Raw genomic sequence first — 27,224 nt, 5'->3', positions numbered from 1 at the left:
GTGTGCGTGTGCGTGTGTGTGCGTGTGGGCAGCTGAGTTTGAGGGGTAGTCATTCCCTGACGCCAGCCTGTCTGACACGTTCATGGTGCTTCGATGGGCCCATGTCTCTCTCTCTCTCACACACATACACACACAGGCCCCGGTGGAAGTCCCAACCCAACACCCACTTCATGCTCTCTGTGGCGCTGGACTCTTCTGCGGCCTCTCAGAGGGTTCCCCTCTGGACTCAGATATTACACGCGTGTGCACACACACACACACACACACTCCAGGACCTCACAAATCAGTCTCCCCTCCAGGACATTACTGGACCTTACACACACACACACACACACACACTTAAAACTATGGAGCATTACTGGACCTCACAAATCAGTCTCCCCTTCAGGAAATTACAGGACCTTACACACACACACTGAACTTGACAGTGCCAACTACACAGTGCCAACTACAGGGGCGACATAGCTCAGGAGGTAAGACCGATTGTCTGGCAGTCGGAGGGTTGCCGGTTCAAACCCCGCCCTGGGCATGTTGAAGTGTCCTTGAGCAAGACACCTAACCCCTAACTGCTCTGGCGAATGAGAGGCATCAATTGTAAAGCACTTTGGATAAAAGCGCTATATAAATGCAGTCCATTTACCATTTACACACAAGCAGAAGCGAATGGCAGCATCATTGAGCTCATTGCCCTTGTACAGCAGAACGTCTTTGGAATCGTCTGTCTGAACAGATGCTAGTGTTTCAGAATGAGGTGTGTGTGCTGCAGCTCTGGTTACGGGTGATGCAATGGGAGGGCAATCCTGCTGTGCTGGGTCAACCATTTTGGCTCCAGCTTGTGCCTGCTCAATGGGCAACGGGGCAAGTTTTCTAGGGGCCACGTATCTCAATTTTTCTGCCAGTGAGTCCCAGTATAAGTCCGCTCGTATTGTATGCATGTGTTTTTTTTGCGGATGTCTGCATGTTTATGTCAATGCGTGCATGTGTACACACGGTTGTGAGTGTGTTGTGTGTTTGTGCTTGTGATTGTGTGTTTGCATGCGTGTGTGTGTGTGATTGCATGTGTGTATGAAATGACGGACCACGGACCCGTGGGTTCTGGTGCCCGTCTTTGTTTAGAAGGACGGCCCCTCTGCCCCTGGGCCACGGGAGGGCGTGTTCTCTGTCGTCAGGGGAACGAGGCCCTAAAGGCTGCGTTTCCGAGCGGTGACTTTGGGCTGTGGGCGGAGGGGGGAGACGTGTGCCTTCAGGGTGGGGCTGTGTGAGGGGTGGGGCTATGTACAGTAAGGTCTTATCCTGCTTTAAAGTGATGTTGGGTTATAGTTTTCTCTGGGTCAAGGATGCCCGCTTGTTTGCATTGACATGCTTTACGGTCGGCGAATTGAAAGAAAGTTGGAGGTGATTCATTGTGTGCCTTGTGTGTGGCAGGGCATCAGTTCCTGTCGCGCTGTTTACCTTCTAGGCTGGCGATCGACGAGTAGATCATAGCAAGCAATCTGGCTATTTCAAGGGGGTTAAGAATGCGCAAATACATTACATTTTACATTACAGGCATTTAGCAGACGCTCTTATCCAGAGCGACTTACACAACTTTCTTACATAGCATTTTTACATTGTATCCATTTATACAGCTGGATATATGCTGAAGCAATTTCGGTTAAGTACCTTGCTCAAGGGTACAACGGCAGTGTCCTACCCGGGAATCGAACCTGCACCCTTTTGGTTACAAGCCCAGTTCCTTACCCACTGTGCTACACTCCGTCCTACAAATACCACAGGGAGTTAAATGCTGCAGAACTATTAGTTATCAAAGAATGTCTGTGTGTGTTAAATTTGAGGCTGCACTTTAATCATGGCTTTATTGTATCAGATTTCTTAGTTTGTGCGTTTGGTTCCCCCGCGTAGGCGTGAGTGAATGTGTCGCAATTCGGCCGATTCACGCTGCACCGGATTTCCTCGACTTGATCGTCCGGCAGAGTGAGGTGTTCGTGTGGGTTTTCCTGGTGGGGAAACTCGTGTCGACACTGCTTGAAAGCAGCATTAGAACCCAGGACTGGACCAACATTGAGCCCGGCCTTTCATTTAGCCACTATACAGTTTGACTGTTGTCTGCCTGTGTCTGGTGTGTGAGCTTGCAGGTGGAGTGTGTGTGTGTGTGAGCTTGCAAGTGGAGTGTGTGTGTGTGAGCTTGCAATTGGAGTGTGAGCTTACAGGTGTAGTGTGTCATGATTCTCTTTCATTTTGGGGGTGGCAAGAAAAAGAGAGAAGGAACATTTCTCAATCCAGTTCTCCAAATGCTGCCTCTTCTTGCCACTGTTGAATCATGATGGAAAACAATGTTTCCGTGGCGATAAGGAAATTAACTGCTCCATCCTGTTCTAAGAGCATTTTTAGACTCGTTTGTGACCGTTTGTTTTATAAGTTTCGCTATGACCATTGTGAATTTGTATTATGAATCATGCTAAACATCGTCTCACAGATCTTTGCTACCAGTGGCTTTTTATGAATCACCCTCTTTATCTAGAGCAGTGCCAAGGCCTTCTCTCTCTGACTAAGGTCACCTCACCCTGATTGTACTGCAGAATGTTTATGTTACAGGACATTGTGGATGGAGATGGGAATATACAATATGAGAACTGAAGTTTGGTGTGTGTGCGCGTGTGTGTGTTAGGTCCAGAGTTATGGTTACAGTTGGGGATAAGAGTTTACAGTTAGGGTAAGAATGCAGAGGTAGGGTTTTTCCCATACAGGTAATTTACCAGTATTCATTTTCCATTATTTAGATCAATGTATCATTATTTACCACAGTTCTATTATCACAAAGCATTTTTACCATGATTTATTCCAATTTACCCTGATTTACCACAATTTACCCTGCTTTACTCGAAGTTACCAAGATTGCTATGATTTACCCACTTTGAATCCCACAATTTACCATGATTACTGTGATTTCGCCCAATTTATCTAATTTATCATGATTTACCCTAATATCATCATTTACCACAATTCTCTTACAACAAGCCATATTTACCTGATTCTACTCCCAAGTATATCTTTTTTACCATTAATATTTGAAACAAACTGCATATACATCATTATGTTTAGAGTAGGAAATTCACATGTAAAGTGACTCAATTGTTTTCATTTTTTTTTGGTTGGAAGTCTCATGTAGCAATTATGGTTAAGTTCAGGAGTAAGGTGTGTAGATGGTGTGTGAGGTTATGCATGTGTGTACGTGCGCGCGCAGTGGCACTGCGTCATTATTCCGGAACCTGCAGAGTTTATGAAAAGTTAATGTTTTAGTAATCAGATAATGACAGCGAATTTGCCTCCACTAATTGTGTAATCTATCATTCTGTCTGAAGAATCTGCGGCTGCTAAACTGCGGTCGGAACACCCTGCAGTGGCTCAGCGGTTTTCTCGTGTGATGGAAGCGCTCAGACCAGTGGGAGCCTCGCTTTTTCTCTGTTTGTCATGATTTTCCTCGTGGTGGCAGATCCTGATGACTGCGTCCTTGTGATTTTTTTTTTTTTCCATTTTGGCTCCCTGCATTGTTAGGGAACACTTCCTTGTTGCAAAGCATTCTGGGAAAGAGGGGGGAGGGACCCTAAAAATAATGGCTAATTGTGCCTGATTCTCAAAATAAGACACGTACTGTATATTTATCTTTATCAGGTCTCAAACACTTAATTTAATTGACCTTTTATAGAGTCCCTTGTTATGTCTGCTTTCTGCTGCTGGAGGTCAGAGGTCATGCACAGTGAACTGAATGACCTCGCTGACTATATTCATAGAGTTTCGTGTTTTAAACAATGTCAATGAAATGTCTCTCCAGATTTGGCAAATTACGCTGAAATCTGTTGCAAACCATAAGCATGATCTGTGTTCAGAAGGGAACGTCTCTGCTTTCATTGTTTGAGCTTTTTCCTTTAGTTTGTTGCAGCACACAGGATTACAGGTTGGAATTCGGCCTTTAGTCATTAGCAACATTCTTTTTTTTTGGGTTGGGACCTCGGTCAAAATTACAGTAACATTCTTGCACCACTTTTTTTGTCATGGCTTTTGGAGGAAGCTGTGATTGGTCCTTGTACAGCCAGCCTTTACAAAAACAGCCACTGGGTACTAATTCTATAAAGACTCAAAATCCTCTAAAAAGTGTAAATCCTGTCTGTCAGCACAGACCTGTTGAGGAGAAGGTAATATTACATAGGTTAAAAGAAAGGCTTCTGATTTTCCAGAGAAGGTGCCTGACCCCCCTGCCCCTGGTTTTCCAGAGGCGGTGCACCAGGCAGTGCTACAGAAGAGAGGTGAGAGGCTGGGGTGTCCCACACGGGACTGTGGCAGCTGTCACCTCACCCCCCCCCCCCCCCCCAATCCTATTCCGAATGTCAACAGCCTTTCTGATCCAGTACATTCCACACCCTGGCCCCCATTGTCCACCCGTTTAAATATAGAGCCCAGATTCCCCCTCTTTATAGCAGGGATCTGTGCCTCTCGCCATAATGTACACACAGGTTTGCACGTATGCAAACACACACACCCACACACATTTGCGCACATACACATACAAACACACCCACGCAAACCACACACTCACACACACACACACACGCATTTGCATTTATACAGGCATGTACGTGCACACACAGGTTTGCGCACATGCAGACACACACACACACAGGTTTGCACATATGCAGACACAAACACACACACACAGATTTGCACACATGCATATACAGACACACACACACACAGGTTTGCACATGTGCAGACACACACACACACAGGGTTGCACATATGCAGACACACACACACACACAGGTTTGCACATATGCAGACACACACACACACACAAGTTTGCACATATGCAGACACACACACAAACAGAGATTTGCACACATGCATATACAGACACACACACACACACACAGGTTTGTACATATGCAGACACACACACACAGGATTGCACACATGCAGAGACACTCACACACACTCACAACACACACACACACCACGTTTGCACATATGCAGAGACACTCACACACACACACGTTTCACATATGCAGACACCACACACACACACGCTTGCACCATGCAGAAAGCTCAGCACACCTCACAAACCACACACACACACACACACACACGTTTGCACATATGCAGACACACACACACACAGGTTTGCACACATGCATATACAGACACACACACACACAGGTTTGTACATATGCAGACACACACACACACAGGATTGCACACATGCAGAGACACTCACACACACACTCACAAACACACACACACACACGTTTGCACATATGCAGAGACACTCACACACACACAGGTTTGCACATATGCAGACACACACACACACACAGGTTTGTACATATGCAGACACACACACACAGGATTGCACACATGCAGAGACACTCACACACACTCACAAACACACACACACACACACACACACGTTTGCATATATGCAGAGACACTCACACACACACACACTGCATTCCCCATGCAGATCTCCCTTGTGATGCTCTGCAGAGGCCATTCCACTCATTGTCCAGATAAGCCTCAGCTATGTCAGCCTGGCACGGGTGACCGTGGGAACAAAACTCAAACGATTCTCAATAAGAATAGAAAGCTGAGGTTTAGCAAGAGGGTGGTGATGACAAAGGCTTAACGCATTTGGCCATTAACCTGGCAGTTCGGCCTCACCTGTCCCACACCTGCCTCCTGTAATGAGAAAGTGCAGGTGAAGAATACAGAGCCTTATGTTTCAGCCAATCAGCTGCCTGGAACACAGGACACCTCAGGGTTCTAGACACAAGTTGCCAGCATGTTACCCCACCAGTCCGTATTACTCAAGACGCATTACGTCATTGCACTGCAAGTCTTACCTACCTGACAGATCTCTCAGATAATGCCCTGTTCATGTACTGTACAACCTGCTGCTAAATCAGGGTGTACATAATGCTGAAATATTTATTTTAATTGTAGACCTGGAACTAGATTTAGCTTTTCTGGGGCACTTGTATGTTCAGAGGATTTATCTATAACAGTAGAGGTTTTTTCATGCTCAAACATGATAATCATATCGCTCTCTCATTTGAGAACCTTGTCCTTTTGGTTTTAAAATCAAACAAAACAATAGTCATTCTTATCGTTTGGATCCTGTTGTTGGCATAAGAATACGGTTCCATTTCACTGGATTCCAGTGGGGGAAAAACCACCCTGGTCATGAGGTGATGACATTTATCTGGCTTCTGGGACTCGTTTAAACCTGCATATTTTGCATCGCTTGCAAGTATGAAAATAACGTGTGGAATTGCTTGTGTGCCGAGATAAGAACCTTCTTTTGCTTTTGGAATGTAAGCTTCCTCCTCCACAGTCATGGTTGCATATCTCTTGTCTGATAACCATGCATCACAGATAAACTGTTTAAAATGTTAAGACTGACATCTTTGCTGAAAGTTGAAGCATCAGTTCTGGATGAAAAGAGATGAATCTGCCTACTGGCTGCCAGTTGACAAGATGGCCACACCCCAAAGTTGAATAATGAATGAACTGCTGCACTCAGCCAACAAATCTGGCAGGATGAGCGAATGTAACTCTTTCAGACATGCAGTGCTATCATGCCCACTGGGTTTGTGGAGTCAGTTATCATCATTACAAAGTGTTCCCATAGCGATACTCAAATTGGGGAGGGAGGGGAAAGATACACTTCCTTTTCTTTCTCAAGGTGATTTTTCCCTGAGGAGAACATGTGGTTCTTTGTGTCAATGACGCTTTCAGACGGTAAAGTGGAGCATTATCACTGCAAGCAGCCCTGAGCAGCTTCCCAGGGGTCAAACTGACGTTAGTGAACGCCTCCAGCTGACCTTGCATAAACATCCTCTCCTCACTCCGGTGGTCTGGCCCCACATCTGTTGCCTTGGCGATAGGGAATCAGGGTCAGTGTGAGCGCGTCTCTCTGCGAGATCATTTTAAGGCTGTGGATCGTTTGAGGCTCTGGGGTCAGCTTTGAATGGCTCACGGACAAATGTAGCCCACGCTGTTTCAGTAAAATAAGTCTGTTCGGTCTGAAATCTCCCAAAGATAAATTAATCTTACTCCGTAAGATCAATCAAATCAGAAACTTTTTGATGTCAAAAAGAAACCTTCTATGGTAGTGCACAACTTTAGGACACCTGCTCAGTTGTCAAGGTAACAGGTGACTCATTAGAAACTCACCCTCTCTGGCCTGATGATCTGTGAATCTCCACCCTGGCACAGCATAGTCCAGGATGTTTACACAGGTTTTCCCCCTTAGAATGAGCCCTTCATGTATTGGGCATCATTTCTCACAGACGATGTGGTGGGGAGTCGGGGGGTGGGGGCAGGGCGAGTCGGGGGTGTCGTTGTAAATTCACATGCAGCTGTAAAAGGGAACCGTGCCTCTTATTAGCTCACTGAACCTTCCGGAAACATGGCCAGGATTTTAACTCCAGCCTCTGCCAAAGCACCACTTCTGAGCTGCCTTTTTTACACAGCCCTTGTGACAGCCACCCTGGCAGGGGTTTACATATATTTACTCTTACACACACACACTTTCTCTCTCTCTCACACACACACAGTCATACATGCGCACACTCTCACTCACTCGCGCACACACACGTGCACACACCTCTCTCTCTCACACACACACTCTCGCTCACTCACACACACACACACACACACACACTTTCTCTCTCTCACAGACAGTCATACATGCGCACACTCTCGCTCACTCACACACACACACGTGCACACACCTCTCTCTCTCTCTCTCTCTCTCTCACACACACACAATCCTCCCGCCTGCCCTGTCCTTTCTCATGTCCTGCAGCGGTTGGGAGGACCTTCAGGTATGAATCATCTGCTCAGAGGGCTGAAAGACCAGCCCGGTCCGGGGCAGCGGCGTTCCTGCCGCAGAAACCCCTGACTCAGTGCGCCGGGCGGGACGCCAGTTCCCCGACAGGCCGGCGAAATCGCGGCGGTGCCACACCGCGTGACTGTGCGACAGCGTGGCGCAGGTCAGGGAGGTGAGGCTTTCACAACGCGGTGCATCACACCGTTCAGCCAACGCTCCTCTCCGGAGTGGCTTCAAAATTGCACAGAGAGGCCCTGGGAAAGAGCAGAGTTTGATGTCCAGTCATCGCCATGACAACCGCTAGTATAGTCAGTACAGAAATGTACGGCTTACCTTACTAGGTGCACGGGAAAGCATGTAGAGCTTTAAGCAGCAAACGAGTTTCTGGATTTAGGGTTTGTTGCAAGTAATAAACCCATTGTAGATGCTCAGGGTTCAGTGTTTGTTGAGCTGAAAAGCAGTGTATTCAATGCTGTTATCACTCTACGGTGTACGGTAATAACCCTGTTGTCTGGACTACAGTGAGTTTACTGCAGCACGAGGGCCATATCTGGCTCTCTGTAGGGGAGGTGTATAATCGTTGAAAGGGTTTTTCTGTGAACTACCGCTTCAAACTGGGCTCCGCAGCCCTGGTGTTGGAGAGCTGCAGAGTTTAAAAACACATAAACCCTTCCACCCTTCAGCTGCCCCAGACCAGCGTGAGCCAATCGCAGCCTTGTGTCCACTTACTGAGGAGGCTCCGCTGAGGTCACTCGTTGTCAGGACAACCGTGATGTCCAATGGGGAGCCAGAAAACCCTGCAGCATTGTCTCTGTTCCCTGGCTGATGTGACCAGGTTACAGATTTCTCCATAGGCATCTTGTAAAAGTAAAATAATTATATACAGACACCGGTACAGAGTGAACTGATGCAGAGACAGGGAAGATAATGTGCCCCTTTTTTCTCTTGGTTAATTATAAATATACAAACACTTCAGCCTTCGGATCAGGTCAGTATCAGACTATAAAGAGGGCCCCTACTGAGACCCTTCAGGAGCTGAAAGTGAGGCCAGTGCTTTTCATTTCTGCAGTGAAGACAAACAGGGCATTTAATTAACTTTCATCTGATTAATAATTAACAGTGTGTGTAGGCGTGTGCCTGTGTGCACATGTGCATTTGTATGCTTGTCGTTGGTGTGTGCGTGCGTGCGTGCGCGTGTGTGTGCGCGTGCGTGTGTGTGTGTGTGTGTGTGCGTGCGTGCGTGCGTGCGTGTGAGAGAGACACCCTTGTTCACTCTGGATTTCCGCAGGGGGAAAGGCTTCTGCATCCTTCCAGTCCTTTCAGGGCAGACTGATCCGGCTTCAGTGGGTTTGAGCTCCGAATAATACTCCATTCTACCCCCCCCCCCCCCCCCTCGGATAATCACTTCCGAGATGCCGGATCCAGGAGATGTAAATGCAAAAGGACGTTGTTGAGTGAGGAGGACTGTGGGAGCTGGCTGGCAGCTCTTCAGTGAACCCACAGTCCGAAAACTCCCCCCCCCCCCCCTCGCTCCCACAGTCTGTATGGAGATGGCTTGGCAGGCCACACTAAGATAGGCTAGGCGTAGGAGGGAAGGCATTTCACAGCAGTTCTTAAATAACTACACTCATCATAAACTTTATTGGCATAGTGCTATTAATGTGTGTTGTGGGGAAAAAAATAATACAAACCATAATTTTGTAAAAAGAAAAAACAACTCCCAATATAAACAAAAAAGTAAATGCAACAAAACACAAAAACGATCAGGAAGAAATGTAAAACAAACACAAAAAAAAGGGACAGAAAGGAGGAAATTGGGATTAACGCAACAAAAGCAACAGAAAACGAATGTAACACGGTTTGCTGAACAGGCTAAGTGTTGTAAATGCCCCCCCCGCCTTTCCCCAGGGTGACTTTGCACTGGTTGGGCACACCCTGGACTAACCAGATACCCCACCACCTTACACACACTGAACCCAGCTCCTACTGTGGCTGCCGTTCAGTACACACCCAAAGCGTGAGTCATCAAACTCCCAGAGCCGACCGACCTTCATTCACCTTCACACACTTTATCTGAAATACTTTAACCCTTTAGAGTCCAGTAAAAAAAAGTACAGGACTAAATAATGCAGTTTACTGACTGTTTTTAAGAAACTTCCATTTTCAATATTCAGAATTAAAATGCTGTATGTTCTGGCTGGTAATGCATGAAATGGAAGATTCTCAGGGATCTTTCAGAGTATTTCACATTTTACAGCACTGCTGAATCATTACTACGTTCACAACTTAGGCCTGCAGCTACAATGCAAATTTCCAACCTCATAAGAATGTGTAGCAGGGTGCTGCCACAGGGCCTGGGGGGGGTTTCGCCCCTGGCTGGGGGGGGGGGGGGGGTCACTGGATGAAAACCCACCTGCTAAAGGGGCTTAAGGCCTGACCATTCACCATTCTGAGGCCCCCCACCTCTTGTTTCCATAGTCCCCATGTCATCACAGAAGTCTGCCTTCTGACACCTGGATTCTTCATTGGCCGATACGGTGCTCAGAAGATTGTGTAAATGTCACCTGAACGCTGTTCCGTGTTCCACTGCCATACCTCCTGGCCCTGTGGCACGTTAAGACTTGGGACCGGTGGCTTCGAGCTTTAAGATGCCTCCGGGTGCACGCGGTTTGTTTAACTCAGAATAACTTTGGAAGTTATTCAAATGTGACCGGTGTGAAAATGGCCAAGAAGCAGGTTGACACCCTCTTGCTGGAATTCCAAAACTGTTTTTGGTTCTGTTCTTTCGCTGGTCTAAGAACACTGTGTGAGAGATGCTTTTTGTTTGACTTTACCTCAGATCGAAGGACACAGAGTACCACCCCTGAGAGGCAAAAGGTGATCAGATGTCTCACCTGTGTAGGCGAAAGGTGGTAGCAGTGACAAACCTAATCTCTCTCGTCTGGGAGCTGTAATTAAGACCAGGGGAGATTAGTGTGGCATTTTGCTGCGTGACTAATGAATAATGCCTCACCAGCTTTCCCAAAGCAGTCCGGGCTCCTGTTACAGGGCAGATTAATGGGCACCTGCCTCTGCCTCGTCATACTACTGAAAACGTCCTGGGGGGCGGGGCGGGGGGGGCGGGGGCGAGGTTACGGCACGCTACACAGCATCAGACTGCTTTGGTCCTCCAGTGGGATTGGAATGTCACGGTACCCCCTCAATCCCAGAATGCACATCTTCTCACTACGAGGGCACAGTGCAAGACTGCAGACCTGGGCGGTTAAGAGTGAGATGTCACCTGCAGGCCTACCTGAGGAACTAACTGCATAACCCACAGCCTGGGAAGTGACAGGGCTTTTTAAACCTTAAAATCCGTAACCAGGCAGGACGAAACAAACCAGGACAGGCGGCTGCTGTAGTTCAGTGAAGCGCTGAGTCGCGCTGAGAGGCAGCAGACCCCCAGGGCTCTGTGCCAGGAGCACTTCCTCCTCCTGCGGTGAAATGCCTTCCTGGTTACCTGTGGAAAACGGGAGACGCAGCTCCGCGTGTTTGTCCCCGGCGGGGAGCCGTGGTCAGCCGGTTATCCGCCCTCAGCGCGGTCCTGGGGAAAGAATCCAGACGGATTCCGCGCAGGCCAGCCTAAACATCCGACGGGCGTGTGCGGAGCGCGCTCCACCAGCACTTCCCTCCACATGCTCCACATTCCCAGCATGCCGAGCGCAGTGCGCGTAGCTGAAGTCGCTCGCAACCAGCACATGCTGGCAGATTTCTCACTTGCTTCCTCATGCAAAAAACACCACCGTCGCTGCGAGATGAAGTCCGCTGATAAATCTGAAGGCTGTAGTTTTAACGAGCAGCAAAGCCCAGTGAGGCCATGGACCTCTTCTCCTGCATACTGGTCCTGATGACACAAGTCAACTCCAAAACGTGAGAGACTGCACTGCATAATATAACCCAGACAGACGTAGCTTCCAGTGACCGCTCTCCAGACACACAGGCACAGGAGACAGGTGTTCATGTTGCACAACCTTTAATAGAATATCCTAACTGTTCTGTACAAAGTGAGTAAAACTGATCTGCTGCTCTTCCTCGCTGCCTGCAGAGGTGCTGTAGCTTCTGGCCGAGTCTGTTCACGGTCACGAAACGGAGGCCCACCTTTCGAACGCTCAGACGTGTGCTCTTACTGCAGCAGCTTGGCGCGGGGTCCGTTCCCACAGCTCGATGGCGGGGCTCGATGGCGGGGTACCCCCGCCTGAGCGTCAGAAACGCCCGTTAACCGCCTGCTGTCATGGTTACGGTTGTGCGGGACTCGAGAGAGGAGCTCGGGGGGTTCTGGAAACAAAAGCAGCAGCGGCGGGGATGGACAGCTGCTCTTCTCGCGGAAAGGGGGCGTGGTTAGAACTCTTTCTGGCTGTCTGATTGGTGGAGCCCGGCAGCCGCTAGCCGTGGTTCACGACGTGGCGCTCCGGCACGCTGCTCCCGCGAAGCCGGCGGTGAGGGAACAGCGAGAGAACGCGCCGTCGCCGTGGTTTCCACTGCGTAGCATTCTGCTGTCGGGACGCAAGAGAACTGACGGCACAGCAGCCATTTTGAGTGACTTTCAGTCGTAAGACTCCATTTGGCAATGAACACATTTTGATTTATTAAGCGAGTGCTGGCGCAGTAGGCCTACAGCTCGGGAGGGGCTGTGGACAAGGGCAGGGTTTCCACCGCGGAAACTATCACACAGCTCCATCAAGCTACTGTACACAGAACCAGTACACACAAACAAAATAAACTAATAAATAACTTCTGAATAAGTGAAACTTACTTAAAAAGATTTTTGTTTGACAAAAAAAAAACAAACAAAAAAAAAAACTGGTTAAATAGGCAACCCCAATATCGCACAAAAGTTCTGAACGGTTTTGCGTTAGACTTTCACACACTGTTTTCATGGCGTAAAAAACCCTGAGTAAAAGCTTTAGTCGGATTCGCTTGTGACGTTCCTATGACCAGGGGGGGGGAAGGGGGAGGGGCCAAAACGTGGCTGAGTCTGGCAACCCATTTTCATTCTGACAGTGCTGGGCTCACTGTTCCAGGTAATCGGCTAGAGAATGATCAGAGGACTGGGGCGAAACGCGGGCATGCATTTGAGAGCCGCTCTTCCTGTCTGTGTGAAAGTGAAACGGGGTCTGGCACAGCAGGCCTGAGGCGTGCTGACTGGACTAGCGGGAGGGGGGGGATGGAGGGGGGGTGTGAGATCTCCGCTCTACTGTTGTTTGCACTCGGCTGGCTGGGGCTCTTCTTTCTGCAGAAAGGAGAGAGAAAAGAACAGCAGTGAGAGGAGGGAGAGAGGGAAGGAGGGAGGGAGAGAAGGAGGAAGGGAAGGAAGAAGGGGAGAGTGTTAAAAAAGCCGAGAGATGAGCGCATTCCACCAAAGACAACAAACGAGAGGGAGAGAGAGAAGGGCAAATTGGGGGGGGCCTTGGTGACCTGACACACCCTATTGTGTCCAGCTGGTAGAAGAGGGGCAATGAGTTAGCACCAGGCTAATGTGGGCTAGCTGAGAGCACAGAGCCCGTTAGCACAGGGCTAATGTGGGCTAGCTGAGAGCACAGAGACCGTTAGCACAGGGCTAATGTGGGCTAGCTGAGAGCACAGAGACCGTTAGCACAGGGCTAATGTGGGCTAGCTGAGAGCACAGAGCCCGTTAGCACAGGGCTAATGTGGGCTAGCTGACAGCAGAAAGCCAGTTAGCACAGGGCTAATGTGGGCTAACTGAAAGTGCAGAGCCAGTTAGCACAGGGCTAATGTGGGCTAGCTGACAGCACAGAGCCAGTTAGCACAGGGCTAATGTGGGCTAGCTGACAGCACAGAGCCAGTTAGCACAGGGCTATTGTGGGCTAGCTGACAGCACAGAGCCAGTTGGCACAGGACTAATGTGGGCTAGCTGACAGCACAGAGCCAGTTGGCACAGGGCTAATGTGGGCCAGCTGAGAGGGCAGAGCCAGTTTGGGGTCTGCTGGGTACACACACCTGCCCTGGGTTCTGGGGTCAGGAGCCCTGGCTGAGAGCGGCCCAGCTCTGAGCTACAGCAGAAGGGTGAGAGATGAGCCAATAACCCACAGACAGAGAGAGAGAGACACCTACAGGAACTTAGTCTGCTTCTGAACCTACATGAGATTAGCCTGCACCTGAACCTACAGGAGCTTAGCCTGCACCTGAACCTACAGGACCTTAGCCTGCACCTGAACCTACAGGAAATTAGCCTGCACCTGAACCTACAGGAGATTAGCCTGCTCCTGAACCAGTGCGACTGTGTGCACGCTAGCCTTAATTAGCTAGTGAGAGGGAGGAAGAGAGGAAAGGAGCTACAGACAGTAAGCAGCTCAGCTGAGAGGTACCGGCTTTGCCCCCTTACCTATAAACGCATGGAGTGAATGAATTACGCCTGTAATGGGAGGAGAGGCGGGAAAAACAATGTCAATCATAATCAAAAAACCAAGATAACGGACAGAAAGTACAGCTGCAACCCTGGAGTGTGGCACGGTAATAAACGGTCAGGCCTTTAGTCTGGTCCCTGGCACGGTCTTAAACGGTCAGGCCTTTAGTCTGGTCTGTGGCACAGTCATCAACAGTCAGGCCTTTAAGACTTGGTGCACATTGTCAGCCAGTCAAGGGGAATGGCTAAAACTAAAGGTTTCTCCATTGTAAAGCGGGACCTGCATTAACACACACAACATAGCATGACTTAACCCTCTACCATGAGGTAGCACCCTGTGGGCTCGTGTCAGTGCTCTGTGAACTGAGAACTGACCTTGGGCTCATAATCTCCCTCATCTTCATCACCATCTTCTTCATGGTCCTGTTTACACAACAACAACAAAAATAAAAGGTCAGTTTCTCCCAAAGCAGCACCCCCACTGTCCAGGTTGGGTAACTACACCCTTTGCGTGTGGTACAGGAACGCTGCACTCACCTCTTCCTCTCCTTCCTCCAGCTCCTCTTCCTCAAACTGCAGGGAAAGGGAAGGACACGTGAACAGGCCGCACGCCTGCATGTGTGGTCCCCTGTACTGGCCGTCAGACAGGCAGCTCAGAATGGACCGGCCTGCAGCTCCCGCTTACCCCCACTTACCCCCGCTTACTCAATACTGATACACAGCCAGTCAAACTGCTCACCAGCAGCAGCTAAACTTTCACACGTGATATGATGCAGTCTGCTGCAGGGCAGGGGTTTACATAAACTACACTCACTTAGGTAATATAATGTAACAGAACAACTGTACGTTTTCCATATTTTAGTGTTATAACCGTGTAATATAATGTAACAGAAAAGCAGTACATTATCCATATTTTAGTGTAATAACTGTGTAATATAATTTAACAGAAGAGCAGTAACGTAAACCATATTGCAGTGTAACAACTATGTAATAACCATGTAATAATGTAACAGAGGAGCGGTAACGTAAACCATATTGCAGTGTAATAACTATGTAATATAATGTAACAGAGGAGCAGTAACGTACACTCTCATCATCCTCCAGTGCCTCGCCTGTGAAGTAGAGAACAGCTCTGGGCACTATCCGCTCACGGAAGAAATGGCCGATCTCAAAATCAGTGGCTAAGGTGAACTCCGAGTCTTCATCCTGAGGTCAGATCAACATGAAAGCACGTTACTCAACAGTGTGGGCCCCAATACGCCATTTAAGAGCATCAGAACAGGAGGGAACATCTGGCATCCTGTCTACAGACTAAAATGGTACAATAACACCACCACACACACACTGCCAAAGAACCTGAGACGGACGAACCTGCGTTTATCTTGTTTATCTGCATGAATCTCCAAAGCTTTACATACAACGGTGACAGTACTGGGAGAGGTTTACTAAGCTTGTCTGTAGTTCTGTTAAACTAACCAATCTTTCTACTTTAGCACGCACAGTAACTCACCAGCTCTCCATCAGGGGAAACTGAAAGATAGAAGGATAAATATCAGTGTTATTGAGCAGAATTTCTCATCATGAACAATGAGAGAGCTCAAGCCAGCACTGTCTCTGACATCACATCCACAGCGCACCTACAGCCTGAGTTTTGCAGTCCTCTGTAAAGGACTAGAACATTCTGTCTCACAAATGAATCAGTTTGGCTCAAACTGGCATTCTTCATAATTCAGTACACCAACATTTAATTAGTGTACTTAATACTTCAGGTAATTAATATTTACAAGTAGATAAGCAAAAAAAGTAGATGGAACGTGCATGCAATTAAAGGCTCTATTTAATTATGGTTTTCACATACTAGTAAAAACTATAAGGCACAGTAAACCAGGTTAATTCAATAATGGGTATCTGCAAATAGTTTTTGACATCTTTGACAATGTGCCCGTGGATGTTGAATGGCTGTAGGTCTCTGAGTGACGTACAGTGGCGGTGACTCTGTGAGAGATGTAAAGCGGGAGTGACTCTGTGAGAGATGTAAAGCGGGGGTGACTCTGTGAGAGATGTAAAGCAGGAATGACTCTGTGAGAGATGTAAAGCGGGGGTGACTGTGAGAGATGTAAAGCGGGGTGACTGTGAGAGATGTAAAGCGGGGGTGACTCTGTGAGAGATGTAAAGCGGGAGTGACTCTGTGAGAGATGTAAAGCGGGGGTGACTGTGAGAGATGTAAAGCGGGGGTGACTCTGTGAGAGATGTAAAGCGGGGGTGACTCTGTGAGAGATGTAAAGCGGGGTGACTCTGTGAGAGATGTAAAGCGGGACTGGAGTAGGGGTGACTGTGGAGATGTAAAGCGGGGTGACTGTGAGAGATGTAAAGCGGGGTGACTGTGTAGAGATGTAAAGCGGGTGACTGTGAGAGATGTAAAGCGGGAGTGACTCTGTGAGAGATGTAAAGCGGGGTGACTCTGTGAGAGATGTAAAGCGGGGTGACTCTGTGCGAGATGTAAAGCGGGGGTGACTGTGAGAGATGTAAAGCGGGAGTGACTGTGAGAGATGTAAAGCGGGAGTGACTGTGAGAGATGTAAAGCGGGGTGACTCTGTGAGAGATGTAAAGCGGGGTGACTCTGTGAGAGATGTAAAGCGGTGGTGACTCTGTGAGAGATGTAAAGCGGGAGTGACTCTGTGAGAGATGTAAAGCGGGAGTGACTCTGTGAGAGATGTAAAGCGGGAGTGACTCTGTGAGAGATGTAAAGCGGGTGACTCTGTGAGAGATGTAAAGCGGCAGTGACTCTGAGAGATGTAACGGGTACTCTGAGGATGAGGGGTGACTCTGTGAGAGATGTAAAGCGGGAGTGACTCTGTGAGAGATGTAAAGCGGCAGTGACTGAGAGATGTAAAGCGGGGGTGACTCTGTGAGAGATGTAAAGCGGCAGTGACTGAGAGATGTAAAGCGGGAGTGACTCTGTGAGAGATGTAAAGCGGCAGGCTCATGTCTGCAGGTGCATGGCTGAGCCTGCCCGTGACATCACTGTGGTTCCAGGCCCTGATCGTTTCCCAGCAGAGGTGGCGGTCCCACCCCTGTGAGCGTGGCAGAGGGCGGAGAGGCATCGCTTCCACTTTCCCACAGTCACAGAACTGGCTGGGCTGCATTCCTCCAGGGCCCTGCTCTCTCACTCCAGCACCGCTCTCCCACATGCAGGCACGTTCTCATCAACTTGTCTCACAATCAGCACTGAGCACCCACAGACTGCTCTACCCCGGCTAACAGGCTAGCACTGAACACCCACAGACTGCTCTACCCCGGCTAACAGGCTAGCACTGAACACCCACAGACTGCTCTACCTCAGCTAACAGGCTAGCAGTGAACTCCCATAGACTGCTCTATCCCAGCTAGCACAGGTTAGCATGCTGGAATTCCCCTGCAGGTGAGCCAGGTCTTTATGGGTTCCAGGAATGCAGGCACTAGTGCCAGCGACCCCACTTCCTGTGTCAGGGAGGGTGTGTGCTGCCTCACTCAGTGACACGACTGGCACTGCTCACCGGCGCGGCTTCACCTGATGCCTTTTATGGTTCTATTCTTAGCAGCCAATGGGAAGCCATGCTGAGGCACAGGCGTGCTTGTCCTCTCAGTTTCAGCCAATCAGAGCTTCTCAGATTTGAAACGGTGGTGTGAGCAAAGAGCGCGCCCATTGTTCAGGCATGAGAGGGATTTTTTTTCTCCTAACTGGTGGAATCTGACTTGATATTTATTTCATCTTTGTGTAATACCAAGGGGCCTTTTTTTTTTTTTTTTTTTTGGAAATTTGTGCAGCGTTGTGTTTGTGAATGGAGGCAGAGAGCAGGAACGTAGGGAGCAATGTCAGCGTTTGTCACCCCACAGTGACGCGTGAAAGCACACTGACTGGTTCTCACGTTACGGGAGAAGAACTGAACCTACAGCACTAGTCTGTCCCATCCGTTCTGAACCACTTCACTGTGTTGACTTTCCCTTTCTGTTCTCCTTTCTGAACACTGTGTGCATCACACGGCCTCGTCTCTGATAGGGAGGCCAGTCTTTACCACACCACTGTGGCTCCCATGTGTCTGACAAGGTCCTACTGAGCCATCAACCATTAAGAGAACATCAGTTTTTCCATCTTTCAGACGGTTATGTTCACATTGGGCTAAGTTCACGCTGTCCATCAGCAGGTGATCTATTAACAGCCGCTGCTTGCTGTAAAACGTTAGCCACTGTAACGTCTCCAGCATTGGGCTAACAGAAGAATGATGGTCACTCATTTTCAGACTTCACCTGCCGCAGTGTCTGCCATTAACCTGCAGTCCACAGCAAACGGCCTGCGTTATGAAACCTTGTGTTTTTCGGAAACTCTAACAGAAAACTAGACGTCAAAGTGAGGCAGTTGAGATTAAAGTGCACGTCTGGAGGAAAGATTGTAACAGAGCCTCCAGACCCAAAGACAGCAGCTCAGAGCGGAGTCTGAGAGCAGCGGTAAAGGCCAGTCAAGGGCGCGTGGATCGTGTGAGCCAGGCAGACTGTGTACATGTAGCGCTGCTGCCACCTGCTGGCTGAACTGCAGCATATCATCTACAGCCAACCTCATCAGAAAAGGGCCAGTGCGGGTTGTTGTTTCAGACCGGCACCAAGACATCAAATTTTGTTTAAGGTCCACATCAAATTAATTAATGAATGAATTAATTAGCAGAATCAGGCGTCTTAGTCCTGGGCTGAAAACCTGCACCCACACCGACCCTTTTCGGGTGAGACTGGACACCCCTGTTCTAGACTAAGTGTCAGAATCCAGCTCTGGTGGCAGCCCAGAGAGGGCAGCGTAGCACAGTGGTTAGGGAACAGGACTCGCATCCCTGAGGTTGCGGGTTCGTATCCCGGAGAAAGGTGCTTAATCTGGAAGTGCTTCATTGAATATCCAGCGGGAAAAATGGATTGTCTGCATAAATGAGTCAAATGTTAAGCTGTGTAAATTGCTCTTGCTAAAGAAAATGCAAAAAATCACTAACCTGTAAATGTTCTACTTGGAACATATGAAAAATGTATTTCCATTGAAGGTATATTGCAATATCTCAAAGCGGTAATAACTGGAATATTTTCCCCATGTACTCTGACGTGTTAGGGCCTCCTTCCCTGGAGTGACATCACCAGGCCCACAGCGAGCAAGAGCGAGAGAGAGAGAGAGCGCGTGCGTGCACACCTTTGATGGGGTTGAAGAAGTTGAAGAAGGAGTCGGTGGGCACTTGCTTGGTGATGGTCCGGACGGTGCCACGCCCCTTGTGCTTCTGCTTCTTCTTGATGGTCTTCACCGTCACGTCCTTGCCTTTGATCCAGTCGATGTCACAGCTGGGCGGAGCCAGAGGGGGAAGACAAGGATTCGCAGGTCACCTGGAGCGGCGTTCTCAAACCTCACTCCTTACACAGGTATGACTGCCTCGACACGTATGAATCGTAAATTCACTAGACCTCGCAATGAGGTTTTCAGTGTGAAATAATAATTTGTTTGGGAATGAACCCCAGGAAAAAGAGCTGCTCTGTTCACCATGAGCAGACGAAGTTCATCAAGGCACAGAAATACTAGATTTGAGACCCTTTGATACACTAGACCAGTGGTGTCAAACTCGTTGCCATGGAGGGCCGTGTGTATGCAGGTTTTCATTCCAACCAATTAATGCTGCCTTAATTGAGTCCAATTACTCATTCAGCCATATGCGTTTAACTGCATTGAAGCACAGAATATAAGAAAATTTTTATTTAGACAATGCGGGTCACCATAGACGTCGGGTTACCATTGTGCACAAACCTGCATCCCTAATTCAGCAAATAATTTAACTAATTATATAATCAAGATCTGAGGCTGGAATGAAAACCTGCATACACACGGCCCTCCATGGCACGAGTTTGACACCACTGCACTAGACTATAAGTATTTACAGTGCAAGGAGATTAGAGCTTGAACAAAAAGCTAATGACTCGTTTCAGGGCCACGGCTAGTGGGGTGAAAGGTGGTGGTGATTCTAAGGGCCCACAGCTAAAAAGAAATGAAATTTGTTTAATTAAGAAATGGGGGCTCAGAGCAATATTCGTTCAGGGGGCCCAGAATTCCTAGTCATACCCCTGACTGGCTTGTCACATGATGTAAATGGAGACCATGGAGACCTGAACCCTGTGCCCCCCCCCGCTCTCACCCTTCACAGTACACGATCTCCGGACCCTCGAAGGAGAAGGGGTCGCTGGGGTCCGGCTCGGACTTCATTTTGTACACCTTGGTCAGGACGCTGTTGTTGAAGTAGCCGTTGGGCTCAAAGAGGAACTCTAACGTAAAGCTCTGTCAAACAGGAAAGGAAAACGACACGTTCGTACGACCGGAGGCCATGAAAGGTCCAGAGGCAGCGTTAGTCTACAGCGCTGTGTAACGCAAGACGTTATTCTGGAGTCAGCATTCGCTGGCGTTCTCCATCTCACTCACCATTGGCTGCCCAGGCTCTGAAAACTTCACTTTTATGTCCTGTAAGTGTCTGAGGATTGGCTCATCGTGTTCCTGGAGAGGTTAGTAGAGAACTACACTTCAGCCAGTCATACTAACGACACAGACGTCACACACTCCAGTTTTCACGATGCTATGAACACGATCGTCGCCGTTCCACTCCACACCCTCCTCCTGGGAACACCAGGCTCTTCCCAGGGAACACCAGACTGGCACCGCTGGAGTGCACTGCCCTGTCTCTGGGGCTGAACTCAGAAGTGCACTTACAGCCAGCGCCCTCCAGGTGTCACTCCTGCCCCAAACAAGCTCTTTGCCCAATGAGAACTGAGCTCTTCCCACCCATGTCATGGGGAATAACTGGTCTAAATCTCAGAGCACCATCTTGTCAGAGTTTTCAGGTCTCAACGTCATGGCTTGTCCAGGACAAGCAGAATGCCTAATCAAGTTAATTATGTTCTCATAACAGAAAAGTATACTTAGAGCCAGGGCAACACAGGCCCTACAGCACATAAAGCGTAACAAACACACGCGTGTTCCCCAGTAGCGTGTTCTCACCTGCAGCATGTCACTGAGCATGTCCACACTCCTGAAGATGGTCAGCCAAAACTCTGGGATGCCCTTGGGGTCCTCCTCAGTACTCGCTGCCTCCTTATTCTCCTCCACCGTGGCCTTCTTCTTCAGCTCCTCCTGCCATGAGACAAACGGACATGCGCTCACACCACTGACCACTAAAGGACTACAGATACTCACCCCCCACTGACCACTGAAGGACTACAGATACTCACCCCCCACTGACCACTGAAGGACTACAGATACTCACCCCCCACTGACCACTGAAGGACTACAGATACTCACCCCCCACTGACCACTGAAGGACTACAGATACTCACCCCCCACTGACCACTGAAGGACTACAGATACTCACCCCCCACTGACCACTAAAGGACTACAGACACTCACCCCCACTGACCACTAAAGGATTACAGATACTCACCCCCCCACTGACCACTGAAGAACTAAGATACTCAACCCCCACTGACCACTGAAGAACTACAGATACTCACCCCCCACTGACCACTGAAGAACTACGATACTCACCCCCCACTGACCACTGAAGAACTACAGACACTCACCCCCACTGAGCACTAAAGGATAACAGACACTCACTCCCACTGACTACTAAAGGACTGCAGACACGCTCATCCATTGACTGCAGGATTACAGACATATATCCACATTGAGGGATTAGTGTAATTACGCATTAATAACAGACTGTAGCCATGAGCCCAAACACACAGCAGTAGGTGAGTCTGGATTAGTGTTATTACACATTAATAACAGTGTAGGCGAGTCTGGCTGGTACTCACAGCCAGCTCCTCTTCATCCTCTCTGTCACTCTGCCACTCGCACTCCTCGTCTGTGGGCTCCACTGCACCCGAGACCACGTCCCGTCTCTGTATCAGGACAGACGGGCACACGCGTGTCCATCAGGAACCAGGGCAAAAAGTTCACATGGACACATCACACCAAAACTACATTACCCATGAGTCTCCTGCATGCACTCACACACCACCTCTCTCTACTGTTCTCCATTTGAAATGTCTTATTTGCATGGAACATTTTGACTAAAAATGTAATATTTATACTTTTCTCTCTCTCTCCCTCTGGGGTGCATAACAAGGGCCAATCTGTTTCAGGATTTTGCGCCAACTTTCCCTCTTAATAGATTAGCTCTATCCCATCATGATCTGACATTTATATAAACTCCAGCAACAGCCACAGACAGCAAGTGTATCCTGTAGATTTCACTGAGCTGAAGTACAGGAATAACCAGCCCAGGTCACAGAGCAGTCAAACTAAAACTACGGAAGTTGGTTGGAACAAAAACCAGCACACAGACTAGCCCGTCCAGGACCGGCGTTTTGCACCCGTGCTCCAAGTGCTGCGTATGCTGTGGTCCTTGGAGCGGGTCTGTTCCCAGCTTTGGAAATGACCAGCTCTGACGATAAACAGCTGGACAATCGTTTGCGGGGGGCTGAATTTAGCACTGGAATGGCCCCCCCAGTCAGGAGGTCAGGCGTCAGGGGTTTACTTGGCCAAAGTGCAGGGGGGCAATTCGACACTGCTCTGGCAGTGGGTCGAGACGGGGACGGAGGATGGGGGGGGGGGGGCGTACCTTATCAAACAGCGGTTGGTAGAGCGCGGCGTACTTCCTCTCCAGCTCGTGCACCTCTTCGTAGAACTTGGCCTCTATATGAGCACACTGCACCTGCAGCTGCTTCAGTGTGTTCACTCTCCTCTTTACAGACTTGGGCAGGCTGAGGAATGCACACGCATGTGGACACACGCGCGCGCGCACACACACACACACACACACACACACAAGGATACCAAGGATTAGCGCGCTCGCGCACATTTGGCAGCTGAAGTGCACAGCCCACACAAGACCAGAGAGACATTTTCAGAGATGAGGAAATGACACAATTTCATTCCAGCACGCTGGGCATTTCCTGCACAGACTCTGTCTGAGAGGGCGAACACGCGGGCGTAAAGGCGGTTAGACCCTCACCTCTCTATGGTGGTGGAGGCGGTCACGGGCGAGCTGTCCAGTCTGTCCTGCAGCCCCATGGGTCCCTGGGGCACCTGCATGATCTGATCCTCGGCTCCTCCTGCTGCTATCACACAGGAGAGGCGGTCTGCAGCACACCAGCAGCACACCAGCAGAGCCCCGGCCGCGCACCAGCACGCCCACAGCCCAGGAGCCAGCACGGCGTCCACCGCGTCCCGCCCGGAGCCGCCCGCGTCGCACAGCGGCTGCGCCTCCACAGACTCGCTCTGCAGCCCGGAGGCCAGGACCCAGAGCGGCGCTTCCACAGTTACCGCCATGACGCCCCCACACCGCCGCTACAACCGATCACCACGGGAACGAACGCCGCCCGTGGGGACGAGCCGCTAAACTCTGCGGAGTTTAGCCCAAGGTGCGCTGGCGACTCGCCGGACACCGAAGTCTGGAGCTGTCGCCACCGCGGACCCGACCCCCTCTCTGTCCGCTCTGCGAAGAGCCCAGCGCTTTCCCCCTTGCGCTGCTAATCTGGAGCTTGGTGACATTTTTTGAAAGAACACCCGGTGTAGCTGCTGCCAGGGCTGCGATGGGCGCAGGTCACCGAAAAAGCCACGGAGCCTCATCCAGAGAACCAAAGGGCACATACGCGGCATAAATCCTAACTGGCTCCAGCGCACTTAATACGTCAGGATCGGTTGTGTGCTGTCTGACGGGAGAAAGGGCCACTTTTCTTAAGATATGGACGGACCCACAAGACAGAGTGTTTCCGTAAACAGCACGGGGGGGGGGGGGGGGATCCTCTAGGCGAGCATCACTGTGAAAAACACCCGCTGTCTGCAGGGAGGGACTGAGATGCATCAGGGACATCTCTGCTCTCCAGGCGAGCGCTCGAGATCACAGCCGAGCTGTTTGCGGCTCACCTACTTACGCTGCCTCTACAGGTACCACACCTTTTTCCCACCGCAGCGGATATGACGGATTTTAAATCGATTTAATGTCCTAATCACACTCCACGAGGCTATACTGAGAGGCAATCAACCCAAACAGATCATTTTAGAAGCTTTTAAGCACAAAGACTATTGCAAAAAAAATTAATAACAATAATAAGAAGAAGAGGAGATAATACAATGCCGTATGAGTCTTTGAAAACGCTCCAGTGTCAAAAATGCATTCATTCAAGGTAACAACTGCTTGGCAATGGTACGCTTGGAATGTGGCCCATCTTCAGTGGGTGTGAAACGAAGATTAAGAAACGAAGAGGGACGCTCGAGCGTAAAATCTGATAACTGTGTGAACTTTCACATCTTTCCGTTTGTCCTGAGGGACAATCTTAAGCCCGCTCCACCTACCTGCTCAATCAGCACAGCCAAGCACAGGTGCTGTACCCTCCCACAACTTCAAATACTTCTTTAAACTTTGTAACTCAAGTCCAGGCTGACAACAGTAGTTTGTAGCTTTTAGCTATGCAAGCCTAATACTTCTCATTACAACAACCAACTCAAAGAATAAGAAAATTTACCTCTGGATTTATGGTCTCCCTCCATTATAGAACAGGCCCCGTAGTCTGCAACAGAAGCGATGGGCAGTATTGAGTCATGCACACAAGGCACCAAACGTAAAGCACTAATGCAGGTAATGTTATTTGATCTAGTTAAAACAAAGTCAATTTGACAGCCTGCTTACCTAGTTAGTAAGTAAGTGTTAACCAAAATTTCCAGGACACTTTCCAGCAGTGTTAGGCCAGGGACCAGCTTTAGTCTAGACAGCTAGGTCAGCTAATTGTGTTAGTTAGCTATAGACTATGCAAAACCACCACAAAACCGTCAGTTAAGTTAATATTTCCATATTAGAATTTCAGACAGCCAGTTTTCATTTGCAAGCTAACAGAACGGTTAATCAATTGTAAATAGATAGAATTTCTAGCATTAGCTAAATGTGAGCTCGCCATCTGAATTTCTATCTATCTAGCAAACGTTGTTTTTAGCAGTAATGTCACTTTCCCCATGTAGATTAGCTAACGTTATCTAGGATGGCTATACCAGCTAACATTAGCTAGTTACCTGACAGCCTAGTAAGATTATGCTTGATTAATTTGCCATCTAGCGTTATACATAAAATTATTTAATTGGTTTTACAACCAAACATCATTAAAGATAAGTGAACCAGCTGTCAGTCTTAAAGCTTCGGTTGGCTAACGGTTAACGTACCACTTTCAAGTCCCGGCCTTGTTTTCAAAATAACGACAGCACGTTCGATAGTACCGACCGCCTCCTGGCTAAACAGTCAATGACGCACTACAGCTTCAAGGTACGTTGCTCTTCTCAGCGTTTACACCCAGTGCTCGTTCTAGCTGTGCAAGAGAAGTCCTCTGAGCCAATGCCATACAAGAACGTACTGTTTGCGCGGAGAAAAGAAACTTGTCCATCACCAGTCAACAGTTAGCCAGCCACCGAGCAAACTAGCGATGTCATTACGTGTACTATGAAATGGCTTGACATAGCTTAATAGTTTGACATGTCTGCCTAACAACTCGTAACTTGCGTTCTGTCGGTGAAATGGAATGGATTATGCCAAAGCTTGGACTCCACCTATTCATGCCCACATAAACAAATCTTGGGCGGTGCCACACTTTCTGTACGAGTAGGCACGGTAGCAAACTGGCTAGCCACTGCTGAGAGGTGCAAGACGACTGACTGACACTGGTGCTAATCGGAACTATTTAACAAGCTAACTAGAGTAAATTAAGTCACTATCATACGCCCGGCCAGTGACAAGCGCCCCTGTTTGTCCCTCGGTTAAATGCCCACACTACTAGCTAGCTTGCTAACTGTCTTGTATAACTGGCTACAGCGAAATTGGCAAGCTAATGTTAGCTAGCTAATGTTACGCAGCATTTTCTCAGACAATAACAGATTACAAGTTATTTATTTCATTATTAGACACTCTGTTTATTGGAAATACAAATACATTTTTTTCCCGAAAACTGCAGTGAGAACATAATCGTTTAGCTATATATCGCTCCTCGTTTCTGCGTCTTACCTCAATCAGCGCTGCTTTCCTGCCTGTCCTCACGCTTCGAGCCGCACCGAAGCGCGGAACTCTCCAACAATCCCATTGCTGATTGGTCGTATCTGTCACGACCGCCCAGACAATCTGAGAAAATTTTAAGTAAAACATTACGCCATTGCCTTCCCGTTTAAAGTGGAATGTCAAATCTTGATCCACAAATTGTTTGGCTCTACACTTGCTGACGAATAGCTAAGTTTACTATTAAACTATGTTCAAAAATGTGGATCTTTTGCAGAAAGGCCGACCATGGAGCACCTGCAATGTAAAGAGTCTTTGCTTACCTCATTGATCACTAGTCACAACTAAAATTTAATTAATGTTCAGGAGCAGTTGAAGTTCTTACAAATTTAAGACTGCAGTATTGTATCAAGATTAGTTTGTGTATCTTATTACCGTTCTCGTGTTTATGTACATAGCAACCGTTCAATCCATCACTTCTTGTTACCGAAAAATATTGCCCAAACGGGCCAGTTAAAATCTAGATTTATTTCTAATGTGGTTATACTTACATTAAAAAATATATTTAAAAAACTTTTAGTGCAAGTTTGTGTCCATCTGGGTCCAAGATTTCCACCCACAAGTAGTTCAAGAGTTCATTCAGCTAACTCTAATCCAGATTTATTCCTCTCTTCCCCCAGTTTGCAATTCTGGTGATGAAGCACGATGAACCAGCCACAGTGCTCATAAATTAATTTTTACTGGTGCAACTTTGACTTGAGAAGTGTGTGTGTGTGTGTGTTGAAGCTATCTGCACTAGCTATGGGAGGGGGGGGGGGGGGGGGCAGCCTTTGACTGGCAGTGTATGTGTGTCTGG

The 27,224-nt window shown here is 48.6% G+C and overlaps 1 protein-coding gene and 2 long non-coding RNA genes across 10 annotated transcripts in view; 1 reads left to right on the top strand and 2 right to left on the bottom strand.

Annotated features, from left to right (window-relative positions):
• The window catches only part of LOC135242151 (uncharacterized), a 56,119-nt gene that overhangs the window by 24,172 nt on the left and 4,723 nt on the right, over nt 1–27,224 (top strand). For all 5 annotated transcript variants that reach the window (XR_010326246.1, XR_010326247.1, XR_010326250.1 and 2 more), the window contains exon 2: nt 19,414–19,715. This is a non-coding gene — a long non-coding RNA (uncharacterized LOC135242151). The remainder of the gene's footprint in view (nt 1–19,413; nt 19,716–27,224) is intronic.
• On the bottom strand, nt 11,881–26,493 carry LOC135242148 (nucleosome assembly protein 1-like 4). 4 transcript variants are annotated; one of them, XM_064313090.1, is made up of 15 exons: nt 26,381–26,493; nt 24,861–24,905; nt 23,348–23,450; nt 22,955–23,096; nt 22,146–22,232; nt 21,334–21,465; nt 20,761–20,832; nt 20,480–20,619; nt 19,492–19,637; nt 15,799–15,818; nt 15,375–15,494; nt 14,826–14,861; nt 14,664–14,711; nt 14,268–14,297; nt 11,881–13,154 (listed from the first exon to the last, which is right to left on the bottom strand). In XM_064313090.1, exons 2-14 carry the CDS (start codon nt 24,883–24,885, stop codon nt 14,292–14,294), a joined length of 1,077 nt encoding a protein of 358 aa, XP_064169160.1. In that variant the 5' UTR covers nt 24,886–24,905; nt 26,381–26,493; the 3' UTR covers nt 11,881–13,154; nt 14,268–14,291. The 4 variants fall into 4 exon arrangements, with proteins under 4 accessions (XP_064169160.1, XP_064169157.1, XP_064169159.1 ...); XM_064313087.1 differs by lacking the exon at nt 14,268–14,297; XM_064313089.1 differs by lacking the exon at nt 14,268–14,297 and having other exon boundaries at nt 23,348–23,447.
• LOC135242155 (uncharacterized) lies at nt 13,172–14,261 on the bottom strand. The gene is made up of 2 exons (XR_010326257.1): nt 14,083–14,261; nt 13,172–14,001 (listed from the first exon to the last, which is right to left on the bottom strand). It is a non-coding gene; the product is annotated as an uncharacterized LOC135242155 (long non-coding RNA).

This window comes from Anguilla rostrata, chromosome 16 (assembly GCF_018555375.3).
Source record: "Anguilla rostrata isolate EN2019 chromosome 16, ASM1855537v3, whole genome shotgun sequence".
In the NCBI taxonomy this organism is placed as follows: domain Eukaryota; kingdom Metazoa; phylum Chordata; class Actinopteri; order Anguilliformes; family Anguillidae; genus Anguilla; species Anguilla rostrata.
Note: the sequence above shows the minus strand (reverse complement) of the source record. Positions and strands in the feature narration are given on the sequence as shown.

Excerpts from the sequence above, each read along its gene's own strand:
- LOC135242148 (XM_064313088.1), bottom strand. The coding sequence starts at position 24,885 with ATGGAGGGAGACCATAAATCCAGAG. Across the intron at positions 14,862-15,374 it reads CACTGGAGGATGATGAGAGT|TTTGAGGAAGAGGAGCTGGA; the intron begins GTACGTTACTGC and ends CTTTCCCTGCAG. Across the intron at positions 14,712-14,825 it reads TGGAGGAAGGAGAGGAAGAG|GACCATGAAGAAGATGGTGA; the intron begins GTGAGTGCAGCG and ends TTGTGTAAACAG.